Here is a 23,466-nt window from a genome sequence, read left to right as displayed (position 1 = left end):
GCCTGCCTTGGAGCTGGAAGCTTGGATCTGGGGACCGGACCCCATTCCCACTTCCAGGCAAACCGCACCAGTGCCTTGAAGCCAGCCTGGGGACCTGAAGCATGCAGAAGGGGACTGGAACCCCCTCCCACAACCAGGCACACCATGCCAGCACCTTGGGGCCTGCCCTGGGATCCGAGGCAAGGAGAAGGGCGCCGGACCTCTCTCCTACAACCAGGCACACTCAGCCAGGGCCTTAGGGCTCACCCAGGGACCCCAGGTATGGAGTTGGGGACCAGACCACCCTCCCACGACCAGGCACAACATGCCAGCACCTCGGAGCCCACCCAGGGACCCAGGGTATGGAGAAGGGGACCGGACCTCTCTCCCACAACCAGGCACAACATGCCAGCACCTCGGAGCCCACCCAGAGACATGGGGCAAGGAGAAGGGGAATGGTCCTCTTTCCCAGAACCAGGCACACTGCACCAGAGCTTCAGGGCCCACCCAGGGACCCAAGGCACGGAGAAGGGGACTGAACACCCCTTCCCACAACCAGGCACACCAAGCCAGTGCCTTGGGTCCCACCCAGTGACCCGAGGCATGGAACCAGGAACCAAACCCTCCTCCCACAACAAGGCACACCACGCCAGTACCTCGGGACCCACCCAGGGACCCAAGGCTAGGAGAAGGGTACTAGACCTCTCTCCCACGACCAGGGACACCGTGCCAGCACCTGGGGGCCTGCCCAACCCAGAGGCATGCAGAAGGTGACTGGACCCTCCTCCCACACCAGGCACAAAATGCCAGCACCTTGGAGCTCACCTGGTTACCCGAGCCATGGAGAAGGGGACCAGACCCTCCTCCCACAAGCAGGCACACTGCGCCAGTACCTTGGGGCCTGCCCAGGGACCTGGGTCATGGAGAAGGGGACTAGACCCCTCTCCCACAACTAGGCACATGGCGCCAGCGCTTTGCGGCCTGCCCAGGGACCAGAGGCATGGAGAAGGGGACCAAACATACCCCACAACCAGGCATAGTGCCAGTGCCAAGGAGCATGCCAAAAACAGCACCTCCATGTGGGTGGCCCACCACAGCCACCACAATAACCATGGCTGCTGCAAAAGTGGCTAGATGCCACAGACACCACGCAGATGGTCGGCCAACCACTGCAGTGCATTCACACAAGAAGAGTCACCAGCAGAGACAAAGAAAAGAAGAGGATGTCTCTTTCCACAAAACCCACTTCAGAGTGACAGAAGAAGCATCTGCTCTATGATAATATTGGGGGACCTGATCACATCTGTCAGCACTGGACAGATCATCTAGGCAACAAGTTAACAGAGTAACCATTATTCTTTCAGAAGGAGAGAAGAAATCTAGGGCAATTGGGGGGGGGGAGGGAATGTAGGAAGGGGAGAGGTTGGGTATAAAGAATAATTATGATTTGTAACAATATATATGCTAGTAATATTGATTTAATCAATATCTCAATGTTCAACCTCCAAAATATGTATAATCGATTTTGATTCAATAAAAAAATAAATAAATAAAAATTATGCAGTAAACAGATTTGGGGAGTTCAGAGAAAATGACAGTATTTTAAGGAAAGTGGTCTGATTAGAAACAAGAAACACAAAACTGGACTCAAATTCTGAATTAGGAGAATTTTTAAAAAGAGCAAAACTAGAAAGTTCCTGTCAAATTAATTAGTGAGAAAAACATAAATCAAGTCACATTTAGCTTGATTAACCCAGTAAAGTGCTTCAAAAGAGCTGTGTAGCTTTCTCTTTCATCTGAAGGCTTCAGATTAGCAGATTCGGAAGGCATTCCCTTCAGGGTGAAAATTTTTGGTAGATAGCGGCTTAACTAACTGGGAGCCATTTACTGCTTTTTAACAGTAAATGCCCTCAAAACTTATCTAAATGCCCTCACAATTCTCTTTGTTCACTGATTCTTGTCTTTAAAAACTCCTTAAAAGATCATTTTTGAAGCATGGAAGAGCATAACTTTTCTGCTTTTCTCAAGGAGATAAAAAGTCAATTCTGCATCTGTACAATTCTTGACTGAGAGCAAGATCATTCTCTCTTAAACCTATTTAGAAAACTATTGTGTAACCTCACGGAGAGTACATAGCCACCAAACATCACGACTGCTTTCCAGATGGAGAGAGCCCCTAGGTTGAAACCTTATTAATATGGAAGTATGGCTATAATTTTATGTGAACGTGAGGTCTATCAGGATTACAGTTCCTGTGACATTCATTCCAAAGCATTTCAACACCATGTAGAAGTCCTTTGTTTATTCTTAAATACCCACTAAAATGGGAAGAGAGGAAAGACAACAGACAAGTAAGTGCATAAGATTCACAGTGAAAAGGGCACACTATACAGATATTGTCAATAACCTCAGCACATATTAATATAACACCTCGCTCTCATTTTGAAACTTTTGTTGACTCCTTTTTTGGGGGGACCAGTTGTTGTTGTATTTTTTAAAGGTTTTTGGTTTCACCATACCTGTCAGCTAGCCGTTTCATTTCCTAACCCATCATTGCTGTTTGATACAACACCTTTAATGGGAATGGTCAAGTATATATTAACCACATATGAAAACTCCCAGAATCAGACAAACTTAAGTTTGGATTATTCTGAATTTGGTCCCAAATACAAATGGAGGCTTAGCTGTTAAATCAAGTGCTGAAGATATTGACAGAATCTGTACTAAAGTCAATATGGCAATGACCTTGAGTGTTCAGTGTTCCCTTTAAATAGTCTCTCCTCTTTAAGGAACAGCGTATTTTATTAGAAACAAAGCCTATCCTTAAGCAGACATCATCCCCACACCATCCATGTTCTGGAGAAGGAGTCCCTGGGTATATCTACTAGTATTTTTAAATAGCACATCCAGTGCATTAGTAGGTCCTATCCCCTTCTGCTTTCTCTAAAGCTTTACTCTGTCACTTATCTTATCCCTGGTTCACATACAGATTAAGAGCACGGGATCCAAAATCCCACTGCCAAAATCTGAATCTGGCTTCTCCTACTTAAAAGCTGTGTGATTTGGGGAAAGTTACTCATGTTCATGTAGGACGTGTGACTAATAACAGCACCTAACAAGTAGTCATTACAAGGATTAAATGAAATAGTGCAAAATGACCTTCACAGAATGCCTGGCATATAAATGGGACTATCATTATTCTTAGTATTAAATACCTTCCACCACCACTTAAAGTGTCTTCAGGGGTGGTTTTTCCTATTTCAGTTCTTCCTTCCAACTCTATCCATAACCTTCTCTTCAGAGTTTCTCCCCCACACTCATAATCACCCAGTCATGTTTTTTGCCACTCCATTGAAACCATTCCTGCCAAAATTGCCTCTTTACTTAATTCAGCTCTACGTCAGCATGCCTATTAATTTATATGCAGCATATAAAAAACATTTCATATTTTACAAACAAGACAGAGTTGAAATAAAAAAATCTACAAGTATTTTAAAACCCACAAAAAATAAGTTGATATGTACCTTTGATTTTAAACATAAAGTTGAGTCCAAATTCTCTCATTTCCTTACACCATTATCATAAGAAAATGTAATAGAAAAAACCCAAACAAGCCAATGCTCTAAAAGAATCACAATTAACCTTGTTAGATGCCAAATAGCTAATCTTCCAAAATGAGGTTTTAATTAATGAGTTATTTGTCACTAACTTCCTAGGTAGATTTTTAGATAGAGCATGAAAAAAATGAATAATGTGAATCATCTTTTTTGGACCATAAATAAATGGCAGATTTCACAACAGTTATTTGAAAATCTGGTAATTAAAAAAATAGTTGGCAGGGCTGGCCCATGGCTCACTTGGGAGAGTATGGTGCTGATAACACCAAGGCCACAGGTTCAGATCCCTATATAGGGATGGACGGTTAGCTCACTTGGGAGAGTATGGTGCTGACAACACCAAGTCAAGGGTTAAGATCCCCTTACCAGTCATCTTTAAAAAAAAAAAATTAATCAATAAATACCTGCATAATTTTTTGCCTTTAAAAGTTTTAAGATTTAAGTTAAATGTCACATATAAAACAGATTCTAAGAATAAGTAAATTACTTATAGTAAGTTAAAATAAAGATTTTAAAAATTAATTTTTCTTCAAGAGTTTATAGAAATAAAGTTATGACAAGAAAAGCTCAATCACAAATTTTGTCTTGTTCTTTCTTTTCGGCTCCTAACTCTTTAGAATTGAAGTGTTTAACCCACTAAAAGCAGAGCAGAGAGTTATGGAAAGCAGAAACATTCTGACACACTGGCATCTTCAGGGCCAGAAAGACATTTGTTCTGTGAGCCCTCCTTGCCAAGAAAGACTCTGTCAACTAATTGTACCACTCCTCCCCTATCCCCAACAGTCCTTGCCAAAGGCTACTGTTTAAGAAAATTTATAGTGTAGCTACTAATATTATGTTGGTTAGTTTGATGGATAGGAAAGATGGATGGGCTGTGAAGGAGAAAGTCATCAAGGCTACTAGAGCCACCACTTAACTGTTGTTGGCATCTGTGCCATGAACCAGAGCACTAAGCAGCAGAGTAAAGTGTAGGGGACAGGACAGTGATGAGAAATCCAGCCCAAATACTCCAATCTCTGATGCCAGGCATCTTCCCAGAGGAAGGGGCACCTTTTCCTAATATGTATAAAGGTGCATAATGGGCTAGCCTTTGACCCATCTAACAAAGGAGACAGAGGCGAGACAGTATGTAACTGATATGGCAAGGTGAAAGAACTAAACTTTCACTTCGTACCTGGTTCTATAATAGAAATGTAATAAAAACTTTTATAAATGTCATATTATTTCCTTTAATATCGTCCTCTCTATCATAAGGGGCATTGTTACTTGCCATTATGTGATGAGAAAAACTGCAGATTCAAATAAATTGCCAAATGAGAGGCAGAAATAAGATCTTCAGTCTGGTTAATCTTCTGTGAAAAAAGTAGAAATGTGTTTAATAACACCTGTTAGACCTGGGAGAAAGAAAGGTTCTTTGGGGTTTATAAGTTACTGCCTTCCAGGTATTTTCAGGGTAGAATGAATATCCACTTTAAAAGGTGCGTTAAAAACACCATAGCTTGGCTTTCCATCCAAACCACAAAAGGAAGAGGGAAACTTCAACTCAAAGACCTCAGACACAAGAAAGCAGCATAATAAAACACAAGCATGTCAAAATTAAACTAAGAATTTGAGATACCCATTTCAGAACCAAAACTTAAAAAACTACTGGCTTTTAGCTACTGGCCACCTCATGCATTAATGACTAAACAAGGTTATGATATAGTATACGTTTTGCAATAAAGTGTCTCATATATGAAACTGGATAGAAAATAAACATCACCCATGTTCCAGTTTCCTTAAAAGAATAATGACTGTTTTCCACAGAAAGGTTTACCAATTAATAAGCATTATTCATGTGCTCTAATTACAATGTCTTACTCACCTGAGGCTGAGTTCATCATATTCTGCTGCACTGGTGGACTGGTGGGGGCCGTAACATTCATCTGAGAGAGCATGGCCTTCCTGGGGTCCTGCCATGTTGTTGTCTGATCAATGTGACTGAGACAAAACAAACCACTGCATTAGATAACAAATACCAGGTCCTAAAAACCAGTTTCCTTATCAAAATAGGTAGATACGTGGGCTAATAATCAAAGAGTTCTAAGTAAGCTCTGTTACAGTATAAAGTCATGTCACTGCACTGTTCCACACTCTTCTGCAACAGACATTTTCATTCCTTAAGTCAGTCAACTTTCACCTCTTAGATCTTGTAAGTGTAGGTTTCGAAATAGTTATGCTTGCACTTTTAAGTGAAGAGAAATCACCTTCACCAGGTTGACAATTATCGTCCACTTCTAATTTAAAGATTAAAATGTAGTTTGTAAATTAATCACCTAAAACAGTAATCATATGACTAAAACCCAAGATTCACAAGGCAATTACCCACTTTTTTTCTGAGAGCTAAGAATGCCAAATAACATATAATTCTTAGGCCTAAAACACCTTTTAAAAAGTAAAATACACAAAAATAAAAGTCTTACTATAATATATACTCCAAAGCCAAAATAGAATTAAAAACTTTATCTGTAAGTTTTCATTTTCTCCTGACTGCTGAATAACAACATGTTCTGGCACAGAGTCCTTTGTTTTATGCAGAACATTTTCTACACACGGTTAACATACTGCAAAATATATGTATGCATATAGATTTCTTCATCTTTATTACTAAGAATGAAAACATCTAAAGATTCTATGAAATTATAAGATATCTAGCACAGTATTTGGTAAATGAGAGCTTTCAATTAATATTAGTTTCCTTCTTCCAGCAAAGTTTCATTGTTTCAGTGAAACAAAAACTAAAAATATCATTATGCAAATGAAACTACCTTAAAAATTATCATGAAATAATAGCCAGAAGTACGCAAAGAATCATACATAAAATTCTCTTCAGTATCATTTGTACACAACAAAAATTTGAATTACAGCTAAAATCCAATGTAGAGGACTGGTTAAATAAATATGGTTACATATGATGGACTACTATGCAGATATTGAAAATATTTTAGAAGAATATTTAATAACATGGAAAATATTCATAATACAGTTTTTAAAAGTTATAGGTTATAAAACAGTAGGTACAGTATAAGGCTAATTGTTTAAAAATACATATATGTGCAGTGATAGTATATAGGAAGAACAGACAATGCAGAACAAAGTGTTTTTTTTTTTTTTCCTTTTTGTCTTTTTCCATGTCCGGCAACGGATCGCAACCCTCAGTGTTGCCCCTGCACCGGACCGGGACCGGCAACGGGATCGCAACCCTCAGCGCTGCTCCCACGCCTCGCTCAGCCAGTGAGCGGGAACCGGCCTGTATGTTGGATCTGAACCCTCGGCGGGAGTGCCGCTGCACTTCCCAAGCGGCGCGCTACAGCAGTGTGCCACCGGGCCGGCCCCAGAACAAAGTGTTTTAACAGTGTTTATTTCTAGATGATAAAATTATAGAACTCTGCTTTGCTAGGTTTTCCTATTATTAAAGAATCATAAATTCATATTATTTTTGAAAGGGGGGAGAAGAAATGTGGTATTGTTTTTATTTTTAAATAAACTCCCCAAATAATTTTTTGTAACTGATTAAATTTCAAATCTGAGTTCTCTCTTCTTCAATCATCCCCTAATAAATAACCAGGTAAATGTTAAAGAAATGACACCTGCTGTCACTATCTTGAAATAGAACTAGAACACTATCTCATCAATAATTTTATCTTATCATTAACACATTAAGAAAGGATCATAGACTCTGGCTAGAATGGGTCTTAACTATTAACTACTGGAGATGGGAGGAGAGTTCTTTTAGCCCCTAGGCAAGCAAAAAAGGGATGAAAACAGGAAAGATCTGTATATAGTCATGGGCCACATGATATTTTGGTTAATGACAAACCGTACAAATGATGGTGGCTACACCATCTAGGTTTGTGTGAGTACACTCTGATGTTCACACAATGACAAAATCCCCCGATGACGCATTTCTCAGAATGTATCCCTGTTGTTAAGCAACACATGATTGTACTTAGAAATGACAATGGTACCTGTCACTTCGAGGCTATTACAGACCAACTACAAATGTTAAGAGAAAATATTTATTTATGTAGCAGAGTATATAATTTCTCAAATGTTACCAGTACCTCTTTTTTTCACTGAATAGATCTACTTTTCAACAGCAGCATTTGCTCAGGTCTAGACAGTACAAGAAATACCTTGTTCAAGTTTTGCCATCCAAGAATCTTATTCCAAAAGATAAGTCTTCAAAGCTCAGTAATGACTTATTCCTCCTCCTTTTCAATCCTCCACATGAGCCACTGAACAAATTAAACCATAAAATGTTCTCTAGGTATCAGTGCTTTTTAGGCTTACAGATATAACCAATACACATATGCTAATTAATATAGTCGTACTCAAGGACAGAAGCTTAAAATCCACAAGCGGACCAAAATTTAGGGAAATGTTTCTTACTGCCTATTATACCATTAAGAAACCAGGAAAGGAAATGGCCAGTGGTTCATTACTAGCAGTTCTTAAATTTCAATAGTATGTGCCACTGACTACTCTTGTCTCCAGTACTTTAAAATTCCTGACATATGTGAGGGTGAAGGAGAAGCGGGAGGTACACTGAAAGCAGGTTCAGGATTCTGACTGCTGAAGATTTTCTGAGTAAGTAAAAGTGTAGTTTCTCTGAAAACTGATTACATAAATACTATTATCCCATTTTTTAATGTCACGTCTTGAAACTACAGGTCACATTACACAGGGCTCTCCACCAGAGGATTTAGGAAGACTCCATTCTGATGACTGAACATAAAACAACCACATGAATCTTCCCCCAAATTGAAGCCAATCCATAAATATGTTCTTAAAGCTTCTTTCCCCTTTAAATTAAGGTTTTGAATATAATTCAGAGAATGTATAGCTTAACTGCTCTCAAAAGATAAAATGTACAAATTCTAAAATTTCTACTCCTAATAAAGCTGGTGGACCTCAGTAAGTTAAGTTTAAAGCCCTAAAGAACTGTACTACGTTATGCCAGCCAATGTTCCACTTACTTAAAAAAAGATCTACATCTCTTTAAGGAATAAAGATGCCATTATCTAAATATCCAACTATAAAAGAATGTAACCATTTAGATGCCAAAGGAAATGTGAAATAAAATGAACTTTAGAATATTTGCTTTTCATTTATTCTATAAGATTAAATCAAGAAGAAATACTGTTATATCAACTTACAACAATACACACAAAAATATCTGGCTTTCCTTTTTACTCTATAAAAACACTTCATACAACAAAACCATATTTTTGCTAAAACCAAATAAATAGCTTGCCAGGCCCTCCCTTCTCCCAGATATCCGCATGGTACCTTCTCTAACCTCCCTTCTGGTCTTTGTTCAAATGTCAAATTCTTAATAAGCGTTCCCTGGCCACATCATCTAAAATCCACCCTACCCAAACTCCTACTTCTTCTTTGCTTTATTTTTGCTTGATAATAATCCTTTATCACTATCTGACATGTATTTTACTTGTTTTGTTTCCTTCAACTAGAGCATAAACTCCAGGAAAATAGAAACGTGTCCATTTTATTCACTACTGTATCACTGGAAGAGTACTTAACATTTGTCAAATGAATGAATGGAAAAAAAGCTTTTTTTCTTTTTTGCCCTTAAAAACATCGAGCTTTCTCTAAAAGGTCCTTGTGACCTTACTGATTATATCAACATCTACCTTTTCCAAAAATGAAATCATAAGTAAGGATTGTAGATTCACTAGAATTGGCACTATGAAGATCAATGGTGACACTGGCAAGAGCAGTTTCAACAGCACATTGAGGGTATGGTGATTTGGAGGTAAGAAAGCAGACAAATTTAGCTGTACACAGGGAGGAAAGCAAAACTCAACTGGATAGATATATGTTCTTGTTTTTTCAAGAGGAAGAGATACAAGTGTCTAAGTGTGAAAACAAACAATAGCTGAAAATGTATGAAGGGATTACTGGTGGGGTACTGTCATCCTTCAGAGAGTAGCAAGTAACAGGATGCAGATATTGCTTCCACTGTAACAGGAGGTAAGAAAGAAAGGATGGGGCAGAAGGAAATAACTTCACTGGCTGATGAAAGTTGAGCAAATTCTGGTGTGATGGTGTCTACTCTCTTATCAAGAAGTATAACATTGAGATGATTAACGAGGCTCAATACCTGTACCAGCCAGCCACCAGAAAAAAAAAAATGTAATTAACGAGGCTGGCATTACTGATACAACCAGAAAACTGAGGGACCTGCCCAAGTCACACATCCAGTATGCAGAATTGCATCTGGTGTACAGGAATTCTGAAAACAAATTTCTATACCAGACATATATATAAAAATAATATCAAAAATATAAATGTAATACATATTGAATAACAAAGATTCCACATAAATACTAAGGAGAGAATAAAAAGGCCTGGATACTGAAGATTCAATTAAAAGATGCCAGAACATTACAAACACAATTTGTATTACCACTAGAATATAAGTGTTTTGAAGGAAGTGCATGTGGCAGAGTGCCTGGTACACAGTAAGGCTCAATAAATATGTGCTGCATTGAATGAATATTAAAGCAGTATTCATTATTTAATAATGTAGTAGATTAAGTGCTCACATACATGCTAATCTGAAAAAGGATTGAGAAAAGAATTTTGTCACTTAAACTACACCAATTCTAAAAAGTGTCAAACATTAAATAATCAAAACATACAAAGGAGATAAAATTAGAGAAAACTCATAAAACATTATTTTCAGAGTTAAAAATATGAGTGGTTGTATATAAAATCATTAGAAGGATTAATTTATCTTGTTCCTAAGGACAGTTTAACTGCTGAACTTCCTATAGGAAAATAAGAAATGTAAATAAATTATTCTGCTGTTATATTAGAAAAGAAAAAGGAATTGGATTTATGATCAAGATAAATCCTGTGATCTCTCTAGAGCAGCTACAGCTGGGAAACAATGAACTTGTCAAAGTTTAGACTTACGAAACACACACAGCTGTACTTTGACCAAGGTCTATGTCCAGCAGCAGTATCTCTTGTGTACAGTCACCTCTGGCTTTGTCTCTTTACTTCATACTGCAGAATTTGATCTTTCATATTTGATGACTTAGCAAAATGTATATAAACTCAAAAATGGGGGCAGAAATCCTGATGTGGACAATAAAAAAACTGACTTTTTGCATAATCCCCCTAGTTAATTACGGCTATAGTATATAGAAATATTTAAACAACTTAGTATTCTTCTGTGAGATGTGAATTCCATGAAACGTTTCTGGGCCTTCAACATGCAGGGAGGTCTGAGCTTATAAAGAATAACAATATTGGGCTGGCTGGTTAGCTTACTTGGGAAAATGTGGTGCTGATAACACCAAGGTCAAGGGTTTGGATCACCATACAGCCAGCTCCCCCCCCCCAATAAATAAATAAATAAATAAATAACAATATTATTGTCACCATCATCACCAAATTACCGAAGAAACCATCAGAACACTAAATGCTACCTGAGGCAACCATGCAGAGACCCAAAGATATTTCTCCAGGACCACAGTTCAAGAGGGAGGATGATAATGTGCCATTGCTCATGAGTCTCTCACAAGCTTTGAAAAAAATAACTTAAAAAAAAAAAAAAAAAGACCTACACTTTAAGATTAACTGATGTGTCCAAGGGCAGATGACCAGTATGCAGAAGAGCTGAGATTTAAACTCCCAACTATCTGATGGAAAACCTGTACTCTTTCTATTACATCAGACATCCTCTTATGTTGTGAGAGCATTTGGGTATTGTTTAGATTTCTCATCAAGACTTAAACAAACAAAAGTTCATGGAAAGATTTCCACTATCTTTCAATTCTATTTTTCCATGAACTTTTTGAAAGTGCCCTTTTGTTTATATTGTTTTACTGATTTTGTATGCAATTTACGTTGCTAAACTTACTTATTTAATTTCTGTTCTTTATTTCTTTTTATTAAGTGGACTTTTGACTGCTTAGAAATTAATTTGCCTTTAAAAATTTTATTCATCTTCCTCTGTTGAACTTAATTTGATATTTGCATGATTTGGGGAAACTTTAGAGAGCTATTTCAAATAACTGTAGAGATTATAAAATGAAATATGTAAATTTTAATAAGTTTTACATTTCCAGTTTTCATGAAAATTTGAAGCCATTCTTTCTACAGGGTATTTTGTTATTCAGTTTATGTATTTGTTATTTGAACAAATAAATGTGTGTATCCTTGTTATATAAAAAAATTATAATGTAAGTAAAAAGGAGCTTAAAAAAAAAGACTAAATCACCACCTCTCCTCCGACAGCTGCAGTAACTAGATACAAAGAAACCAAAATCTCCTCTGCAACAGCAGCCAGCAGACCAAAAAAAATGGGATCACACATCTTTTGCATCTTTCCCACTCCAATACAAAAGAAATATGGTAGTTGACAGAAGTTCCCAGGGCTTTGGATGGAACAATGATAGTCAAGGAAATCTTCTCATATGGATCAATCTAGGATAAAGGAGGGGTGGGAGGGGAAGAGAGAAAGCCCTCTATGTGAATTCCAAAGGTGAAATATTTCTCGCCCAAATATTAGATACATGTGCCGCCTTCCTTGTTGAAACCTTGGGATTTACTATACACAACACAACAAAGCTGCCAATTTCTGGTAACTACTCTCAGGATGATGTGGCTGTTCTGAGGAGCCAATGACAGTGGACAATGAAAAGAGACTAGAAAATTTGGTGTTGCAATGGTAAGAAGCAGACTGGGCATAGTCCAAACTTCCCTACCTAAAAATCATTCTCATTCACTTCTCAGAATAATTCTTTACAAATGAGGACACAGAGGCTCAGAAAAATTGAGTAACTGGCCTTCAATCATACTACTAGTATGTGGTATATAGCCAGGATTAAAACCACATCTTTCAGCTTCTAGCTCAGTGCTCCTTTCACTCCACCTTCCTGGTTTCTAAGTAGAAAAGGATTTTCTAAAATGGTAATTTGCTACTCTAGCAAAGTAGAATTTTTATGGGGAATATAATTAGAAGAGAAAATCAGAATCCTTTTAAATGCTTTTTTTTCAAATCATCAGCTATTGAGACTAATTCAGACCTAGCATGTAAGTGCTGATGTCGGCACAGAAAGTTATCTCTATTGCAAAAAATACAAAATCATTACAGAACAATAACTGGCTAACTGATAGCACTGTTAAAGAGATAAATCAGTTAAGGGGTTATTATGCTTACTATATCTACTCTTTTAAATTGGTGGTTTGAAGCTTTAAAAAGTTATGCTGGTTTCATGTGCTAGATTTCTGTCACTGGTGTAGGAATTAAGAGAGAGACATCAGTAAAATGAAGCTGTTATAAACTTAAACGAAGCTATATTGTATGTTTTAATTCCCTTTCATAACCCACTTTTGAAAATGTTTTTCTTCTAAATGAAAAAAACCTGTAAAACCTACTTTTCATAAAATCCCAGCAGTGTAATCTTAAAATTGCTTGTACCCACGCACAGCTATGATTCTATGATGTCAGATGGCACAAATTATGAGTTAACGACCCTCTCAAACTTTCAATTTGTAAAATGATGTAATCTTGGTTAAAGTCTAGAACCAGCAACAGTAAAATGAAGCTGTTAAACATTTAAACATGTAAGAATTTAACAACACAATCTACAAACTTTATGAATAGAAACTTTGAAAAAATGCAGCTGTCAAGTGTTTAAGCTCCTAACACACCTTTAAGATATTCATTGTGTTGCAAGAGGAAAAGCAAAAACAAAACAACACTTAACAGCAAGAGTGACCTGCTCAGACACTGATGAAATGTATCATTCTGAATTGATCTTTGCTGCCTGGATTTGCAATTTGGCTACATTATGGGAATTGTTAAAATTCTCAACTTTTTTTGACATAGGTGAATAAAGATAACATGGTAGAAATGTGCTGTTTTTATTCCAGAGATATCTGGGAAACCATGTCACCCCCATCCTTGCTGAAAGGTGAGAAAATCTGTAAACATATGTAAGACCACAAAACCTAAATATCTATTGAGAAATCAGGTTACTAAACTAAAGACGCTTTTTATTAAGATAAGTTGACTTTTAGGAAACAACAACAAGATTAAAACTAGAAAACCAGCAATAATACAAAATAGGTGTGAAGAATGTTTTAATTTTAAACTTCTGCTATTGCTGTCAAGCCCTCACAATACTATGGTAACAGTACTGGGAGTGGGCAGTCAGCCCAGATTTACTGCTCAGTTATCAAGCCCGTGTTTGTTGTGCAAGTGTTATTTATAGAGTCACATGCTAGAGGCTGTTCCCAAACTAGCTAAACCTACACGCTTAATTGACTCTAGGAACAATGATACATTGTTCAACCTAATCCTTCTATGAGCTACAGTTCCTAAACCACAACCATATGCTATTTATATTTGTATATGTCTAACATGGACTATTTTTAGAACCCTAAAAAATTGAGATATGCACATACTATTATTACTTGATAAGAATGAGAAGACTTACACACCTTGCCTCTATGACAACATAGTTTTTTTATTACCGGAAATCAAAATCTGAAATTGAAATTTAAATAATTGGCCTATTAGTAAAGGCTGTTAAAAATGAGTTAAAATTATGAACAAGTGTCAGCAAAAACACATAAAAGCAAACATGATGATTATACTCTGCAAATTGTATACACCACACTATAATCTGACCCTATAGACTTAAATTGAATAAAATTAACATTTGCTCACAAGTATAAAATCAATTTAAACACAGCATAAACACGTGTCATATAAGAGTGGCATGCTTATATACGTTTCCCCTTGGAAATCCACAAGGAAGGTGGTGAGGATGGAGCAGTCATGATAATGCCAAAGCTCAAGTGGAGGCTTTCTGAAGTGAACACACAGTTCTCCCAATCTTGATCCCAAATGGCTTTTACCTGAAGTTATGTTCAGCAATGTTCTTTTCATAATACCATAATGACTAAGAACATTTTTCCCCAAAGCTCAAAAACTGTATTTATTTGTCCTTATTTCACGATATAGAAAATGACAGGTGTTATCACAGTATGAATTGAGAACAAAGACCAGAATTCAAGTCTCTTGATTTCCAATTAAAAGGTCTATGTAGCTCCTTTTACAAGAGAAGGAAGGGGGCAGAGGAGGGAAGGGGGAGGGGAGAGAGGCAAGGCAGAATTAAAACAGGGGGTGGGGTTGGGAACAGCTCTGAGAAATTTAAGTCACAGAAAGTCTACTATAAATATTATTCAAAATGTGGTCCTCAAACCACCTGCATCAGAATTACCTGGGAGACTTACTAGCTCTTTGCGTATTTTTAAGAACAATAAAACTGAAGAATAATCAACCTATTAATTTTACATACTGTTTCATACTGAGATTCTCACGTACAATAATAAGACATTTATTTACCCAAGAGCCAGATTAGAAATTCAACCTCTTGAAAAGATGACTGATGGTTTTCTCATATTCCGCTGTTTTGCTTAAACTGATATTCCTGAGCAAATACTGTTTTAAATGAACTACTATATGTCAGATATCAAAAAGAAGTCAACTCTCCTATACAGGTTAAAGACCTTGGGAGTATATTATCTTTTCATTTTACAATTGTCAGTGTGAGGGTAAAGACAAAACAAAACAAAACAAAACCATGAAGAGGAGGAAACAAACGGGTTAAATACCAACTATGACTTTATTTGCAATGACATGACTTAGGCCTAAGGCCTTCAATCAAGGACCAGGAAGGAAGACAGGTTTAGGCAGTCAAACAAAGCTATAATCAGACCTCAGCAGCTTCCAAATAAGGATCTGTTCAGTCTGTTGGCTCACATGTCTACTGTGAGGGAATCACATTTCGTTACAAACTAGAACCATATTCATTGCATATTTATGGCTACATTCAAGTTTCCAACTGTTCCCAACACAACAGGGCATTAGCCACCCAAAATATTAATATGGGACAAGTCTAACATAACAACCTGGGAAACATTTCCCAAATGGTAAATCACCAGGAAGACAGTCAACAAAATCCATATAAAATACTTATGTGGGCAAAGCAGGCAAATGACCTTGCCAAAATAAAGAACACACGGAACTTTTAACATAACAACTGCTGATACTCCCTACCCCTGGCCATTTGATGAAAATAATATAAACAGTGAAAGAATCTTATATATTTTCTTTACTACTTACTTTTGACAATAGTGTGGTAACACTATAGAATGTCTTTAATTGTCTAAAAAGATTCACATCAAAGTTAGCAAAATAACTTGGGGAGGGACTGCAAAATCTAAAATAATTAACTTTTACATATTTTATATCACATTTAAAAGATGAATAGATATAATGCATGTCAAACAATGAGACATGGTTTCTATACAAATAAATACAAAGCACAGAGTCTTAGTGTTAACTACTCATTAAATGGTATATAAAATCTAATAGTTCAATGTTAGTTTAGGGGTTATTTGGATAACTAAGATTTGGTAGTGGAATTAGGGGTTCCACCATCAGGACAGCAGGACAATGGTGGAAAGGCACTAGATTTACTGAATTGGGGAGTTAAGTTATCCAATCTAAGACAAGTCATTCAACTTTTCTGGACCTCAGCTTCAGCAGCTGTGATTGATATATGATAGGCCTCCATTAAACAAGAATAAAAACTTCACTTGATTGTCTGCTGTGTTAAAACAAAGCATTTTATTCATATAACCATTTTTAAAGTAAATAAAATATCTGATGTCAACACTGTTCAGTCTTTTGGCTCCTATATCTACTGGGAGGGAATCATATTTAGTAACAAACCTAGAACCAAATTCATTGCATATTTATGGATATGATTAAGTTTTCAACTGTTATCAACATGTCAGGGCTTAGCAAATTACAAATAATAACATTAATTGAAAGGGAGTAATGGAATCACTTAGCTAAATTAAGGATACTAGTGATAATAAATTAACTAATACATTTTATATTGAGGAACACTACAGATATTAAAGTAGTTTGCCAGACCTGTGTATTTTATATGTAGCAAAGGAGATGGCCAAGTAGCCACTCACCATTCTTCCGTCCATTAAATTCTCTGTGTGATCACATCACACCATTTTTTTTTTTTTTTAAAGAAAATGAATACTAGATAGTCATCCAAACCAGGCTTACAGGGCTGCCCTACTTAGGATAGTCAGTAGTCTATCAACGCGAAATTATAAATACAGATTAAATGTCTCCCTCTGTCTCCTCTGGATTTAACATGTTCATTAAAAAAAGAGAGACGAAAAAAATCGCTTTGTAAATTCCCTAGTTCATCAGAGCCAGAATGTTTGTTCGGGCTGAAAACTAAGATTGAACTTGCTCTCCATAAACTGCAATTGAAATGTGATCCTCTTAGTGAAAATACAGCTTTTCTTTGAAACTTACAAGTTAAATGACTATGAAATTCAATTATACTATGAAATATATTATCACCTTTTTGAGGGGGATTTTTATGGATATTGGTAGAAAGTGTTATAAATAGTCACATTCACAGTCATTAAAAAGAAATTAATGAAAAGGTTATACCATAAACATTAAGTAACATGATCACTTAAGGACTGCCTCAATCTATGAGAACCATGCTAGCAGGTTCAATCCTCAATGTTACATGAGGCAGTGCCCAAGGCATATAGTGTCATAGGTTTTTGGTTCTAAGGGGTTTTTTTGTTTTTTTTTTAAGAGTTCCTATGTATGAAGAAGACATTCCTCTAATCTTCCATTAACATGCCAAACACTAAGAACAAATCCAAGCTCTGGGAATGTAAAAAGTTAGTAAACATGTGTTCTACTAGATTGGAAGAAACAACTTAGTGGAAAAAATATACTAGGAGTTTTACTGAGATTCTCTTTAAAATTCTCTTTTGAGGCTTGTTAGCTTAGTTGGTTAGAGTGTGGTGCTGATAAACACCAAGGTCTAGGGTTCAATCCCGGTACTGGTTAGCCACCAAAAAAAAAAATTCTCTTTTGATAACTAAAAAGGTTAATAACTGAAAAAGGTTGGTTCCTCAGGTAAGAACTTGATTTGGTTATCTACAGAACCCATTTTTTAAAAATCTAATTCACATAAAATATACATATAGAAAATAACTGATTCCTTACTAATGGATCAAAAAACACTAATGGATTTTAAAGCAAGAAGACCAAAATACCTAAGAATTACAAAATAAAGATTATTTCTTTATATCTTTAAGAAATAAAAGGAAAACCTCAATACAAGAGTTTTTCATAAACTGTTTTGTCCACTCTAACTTTGGCAGAGAAGAGCCACTGTGGTAGAGTGGACAGTCACTTCTGTCTATTATGAATCACTCATATCTGTGATCTTGTGGAAAGTTCTGGTCACCATAGCCCACGAGTGGCATAATATAGCTGGCTACACAAAGATGAACTGTTGGAAAAATAGAATAATTTAATCAGGCCCCCCTCACCTTAAGTCCAGTTGGGGGTGGTACAACGCATTCTTTGCAAGCGAGTTGTGCGTGGGTGGAGATAGTTCCTATGTGTGGCACCATGACGTGGCTGGCAACTGTCTCAGGCATCTGCCTGCGCAGCCATGCTCTCCAACCTATGGCTTCCAAGGACCTGTTTGCTGGGTACCTAGCTCATAGACCTGCATGTGAGGGGTCTGGGGACCCAGCCTGGTGTGTGAGGGGTCTGGGGACCCAGCCTGGTGTGTGAAGGGTTTGTGACTCAGTCTGGACAATGGGCTTGAGGCGTCTGTGAGCTCCAGAACCAGCCCTAGCTTGACAATTGGCCCAGTCGGCAGGATTACAGGCAGATAAAAGAGCTCGACATGAACTATTAGAACAGCTTAAGGGACTGAAGACCAGGCCTAATTGGACTTGGAACACTCAATCTATAAAGTCCAAATGGAGATGTGATTAAAATCACAAGTGGAAAGAAAGATTCTAAAATACTTCACACCTGAAGGAAAACATTAACCATTGATCACTATTTCATGTCTCCATGCCTTTACTCACACAGTATCTCTGCCTTCAACTCCTTTTCCTCCCCAACTCTCCTCCTGTCAAAAATCTTTGAGACCAACTCAAATATCCAGTTAGGAAGGTTTTCCTGAGCAATTTTCAGCCTCCATTCAGCCCCTAACAGATGGAATGTTCCCTCCCGTGTTTTCATGGAAATTTCTTTACAGAGCTAGCACTACAGTGATCAGAGGGTTATGCAAACGTGATCTTTAACCCTCACTACACTATAAGTTCACTAAGGCTCAGGACTCTCCATACATAATATAGATTTATAATTGTTTTGAGGAACAAAAGAGGACATTTATGGAATCTTTCTATAGATTTATGAAGCTCCATGGAAGTCAGGCATTATGAAAAAAGTACACTATTATAACAAATATTAAGGCGGAGGATAAATCTAAGGATCTAACAGTTTTATCAGTATTAGGCCAAACTCTGATTTCTATTATATTAGTAATTTCAGATGCATAAGTTAAAGTTGAAACACGCCTGTATCAAGAAGATTTTTATGTGATCAGCCAAGTGGCATCAGGCAGAACACCCAGTATTTATTAGAAGAGCTCCTTAAAATTTCAGAAATACTTAATCCAATATACTCATGTTACAGATCAGGAAAATCACAAACAAAAGGTAAAAGTTACTTTGTCTTCTATAATCAAAGATGTCCAAATAAGCAACATGACAAATGAGCTCCTGTGGTTGGGGAAGGTGAGGAATGGTGATGAAAGAAAAAAAAAATTGCTAGTTCAAGTAACCTCCAAAACCATGTAAAAGCCATGACATCAACATAGGCAGCTTAAGAGATCCCAAATCTTATTCTTTCAATAACCTGTTTAGGCCTATCTGTCACATTAAATCTTCTTAATGCCTTCAGCCCTTAATGATCTTTTCTTTTCCAAAATTTTTATAGTATTTATAGTGTGTCTCTTAACAGCCAATCATTTAAACATTCAATTTCCTAACACTAAGCATCATACTGGGTGCAGGAAAAACAAAGATAAATAGAAATGTTGCACAGTTTTGAGGGATTCTAAGATGGGACAATTGTTTGGTATGGCTTATTCTGACCAACTAGACTATAAAACTTCATAACCAAAACATTTACTTTCCTTTCTTTTATACTATGTCAAGGCATAGAATAACAAACTCAAGCCACTGATTAGAGAGAAAAACCAGAACATGAATATTTCCAAGATGGGCTGTTACCCTTTAATTACCTAAAGATAGTACAATATACTTCCACTAATTGAAGCAGACACTAAAATATGAGAGTGCTTCAAAAAGTTCATGGAAAGATTCATATTTTTTAAATCTATTTTTCCACAAGCTGCATATATTCAGATTACTAAATTATGTACCAGGCATAATCTGAATCTTTTGAATCACTTAATGGCTTAATCTTTTGAATGGATTAATTTGATGATTAAGCCAATAGAAATAAAAGAATTGTTGACATGAGTGGGCAAACTTACTGAGAAGAGTACAATGTTAGAATTAGAAGGAAACTTGGAGACCATATGACCAACTGTTTCAATTTATAGATGACGAAGTAAGACAAAGTCATTTAACTAAGTGCTTGCAATGGAATTATAACACACTTTTTCTGATTCACACACTAGCATGGCTTTCTTTGGGCAACACCCAGACTGACCTCTCAAACCATGAAGCGTGGTCTACAGAGAACAGAGTAAAAGGTGCATGGGCACTGCCTACCTGTCACCTGCTCAACAACTGCTAATATCAAGGTTACTGGTAGAAGCAGCATCTACAACTGCTTTGATGTCAATGACTCAGAGGTTGAAAAACTCAAAACAAAGCCATTTCATCAGCATCTTTTCGCTAGTTCTTCATTAACCAAGTGAGAGATACTCACTAAAGACAGTAAAGCCAGATTGAATACTATAATACTTCACTTATCCAGGTCATCGGTAAAGAAGAAAGTGTACCCTCAAAGTTTGTTTACAGATAAATGAAGAGACAGACTGCTTCATTTGGACTCCTGGTGCTTGGTATTTAGTATTAACTATTGTTTCTAATATGCCGCCTTAAATTATGGGAAAAATATCTGGCAGTTACAGTGAAGCCTCTTCTGTTTACTCTTGGACACAGCTGTGTTCAATAAGGTTGGGTGGCCTCAGTTAAGTGGGCTGCTTACAGGTTGAGCACTTTCCTGACCTTATAATGCAATCTTCCCTCACTCTGTAGATGACGGAATTGAGACTCAACCATGCCTGAGTCATGACACTAGTGGGTGGTAGAGGTAGAACCAGAATTCAAGTCTCCTGTCAATCAGCTTTTTTTCTCCACAAGCCCAACCCTCTCCATACCACACAGACAAAACACTAAACCTAAGCCAAACAATATTATCTGAGCTACAGTTCATCTAAAGCACTTACTGAACCCCTACCAAGTGCAAATTACTGCTGATATAAAAATGAAAAAGACACAGTCCCTGATCTGGAGGAGCTTATCTTCTAGTGGGGAAGATCCATAAAAATAATATTTTAATACAAAATGATAGATAGGGAGGCTAAGGGTGGAAAGGTTCTTGGTCCAACCTAGTGATACAGTGGAGGACACATAAAGGAGATAACCTCTGACCTGAATGCTGAATACTCTATAAAACTAGCTAGCTGGAGACACTGAAAAGCATTCCGAAAGGGAAAACTTGGGCTAAATCGCAGTGGTGTGGTTTTTGTGCCACTTAAATAGGAACCCAAGTAGATTTCAATAAATCCTTCTGGCTAAAAAAGATTTAACATAATTCTAGCAATCAAATGTCTCCAGACATTTCCAAATGTCCCCAGGAAAAGATGGGACAAAAATCACCCTTTGTTGAGAAGTACCATCCTAGTCTTAAGAGTACAGATCATGTGCTATTCATCTTTGTACCTGTAGCCCCTAAGAGAATCCTTTATATGTTCAATATTGTTGCTTAAACTAAGATATCAAGAAAGATAATTGTATACTAATATGTTATACTAAAATTTATCATTTAACAAATTTAGGCTAATATATATAAATATAGGATATTTATATATATAGATATAATAAAATGGAAGGAAAAAAAATAATAGGTGTAGGAATACATGAATCACTAGGATTAAGAATGTCTATACTCCTTTAAAGAGCATACACAGACAACCTACAAAATTAAGTACAGATATGGTTCAATTTGCATTACTACAGAAAAGATTATTAGGAAGCAATAATGATCTTGATACTTGCTTATTAAAAATTAAACATTAAGGGGCCGGCCTGGTGGCGCACTGCTACAGTGCGCCGCTTGGGAGTGCGGCGGCGCTCCCGCCGAGGGTTTGGATCCCACATACAGACCGGCCACTCACTGGCTGAGCAAGGTGCGGGCGCAACACCGAGGGTTGCGATCCCGTTGCCGGTCACGAAAAAAGACAAAAAGGAAAAAAAAAAATTAAACATTAAAACTTTGATTCTAAATTTAGAAGTCTCAACTATCTCTATGTGGCAGAAACATCTACTAAGCAACAAAACAGGCCCAAGTACTTCTCCACACTTCCTATGTCCCTTACAATAAGGAGAGGTCTAGTGTCTAACTCTTGCTAATGGGCTATGAGAAGTGATATGTTTCACTTTCAGTGTCAAAGCAAGAAGCAGGCGTGAACATTTCTCTTCCCTTTGTGTGATGATGACGATAGCAACACAATGAAATGGCAAAGTCAAGAGAGAGACATCCAGGATGCCTGAACTGCCACTAAAAAGGAACACTCCTGGAGAGCCGCAGACCACAAAAAACATTTTGTGAACAAGAAATAAAGTGTTTAGCCACTGAGTTTTTTTTGGACTGTTATACAGTATAACCTAGCCTGTCCTAATACAATGTACAGAAAAGTGTTGCTTGTATTTGATGTTTCTATTCAGATGTTTAAGACATGAAGAATCTTTATAGGTTCTAAACTTCTCATGTCACATAGAAAAGAATAAGAGTTCAAAATTTTCACTATGATTACTATGCTTAATTCAAAAGTTAAGAAAGGACTTTGTCTAAGTTCATTTTCTGTTGCTGTAACATAATGCCACAGACTGGGTAATTTACAAATAGAAATTTAGCTCCCAGTTTTGGAGGCTGGGAAGTCCAAGATCAGGTGGCCACATCTGGTGAGTGCCTTCTTGCTGCATCATAACATGGCAGAAGGCACCACATGGCAGAAGGTGGCACACGGTGAGAGGCAAGAGTATGCCAGTTCAGATTTTTCTTCCTCTTTTTATAAAGCCACCAGTCCCATCATGGAGACATCATCTTGATGACCTTATCTAATCCTAATTACCTCCAAAAGACCTCATCTCCAAATGCCATCAACATAAAAATTGGGGGATTAAGTTTCCAACACATGAACTATTCATGTGTGGCGGGAGGGGAGGAGTATGGGAACTATCTCTACTTTCTGCTCCGTTTCTCCGTAAACCTAAGCTGCTATAAAAATAGTCTATTACTTAGAAAAAAAAAGTTTCCAACCCACGAAATTTGGGGGACACATTCAAACCATAGCCAACTTGAATATACATTTCTCCAAAGACATATAGATGGTTAATAAGCACATGAAAAGATGTTCAACATCACTAAACATACAGGAAATTCCAATCAAAAGTATGAGATACCTACCACTTTGTACCCATTATAGTGCCTATTATCAGAAAATGTAAAACAATTGTTAGCAAGGATATGGAGTAACTGGAACCCTCGTGCATTGCTGATATGAATGTAAAATGGTACAGCCACTGAAAACAGCTTGGCAGTTCCCCCCAAAATTAAATATAAAATTACCGTATGACCCAGCAATTCTACTTTTAGGTATAT

General features: G+C 37.1%; 1 protein-coding gene across 2 annotated transcripts in view; it reads right to left on the bottom strand.

Annotated features, from left to right (window-relative positions):
- YAP1 (Yes-associated protein 1) overlaps window positions 1-23,466 on the bottom strand; it is a 118,400-nt gene that overhangs the window by 61,853 nt on the left and 33,081 nt on the right. For both annotated transcript variants that reach the window (XM_008567988.1, XM_008567987.1), the window contains exon 3: window positions 5,461-5,576. In XM_008567988.1, the coding sequence (XP_008566210.1) occupies window positions 5,461-5,576 (116 nt within the window). The remainder of the gene's footprint in view (window positions 1-5,460; window positions 5,577-23,466) is intronic.

Source organism: Galeopterus variegatus, unplaced genomic scaffold (assembly GCF_000696425.1).
Source record: "Galeopterus variegatus unplaced genomic scaffold, G_variegatus-3.0.2 Scaffold362, whole genome shotgun sequence".
Taxonomy (NCBI): Eukaryota; Metazoa; Chordata; class Mammalia; order Dermoptera; family Cynocephalidae; genus Galeopterus; species Galeopterus variegatus.
This window is presented reverse-complemented; position numbering and strand designations above follow the sequence as displayed.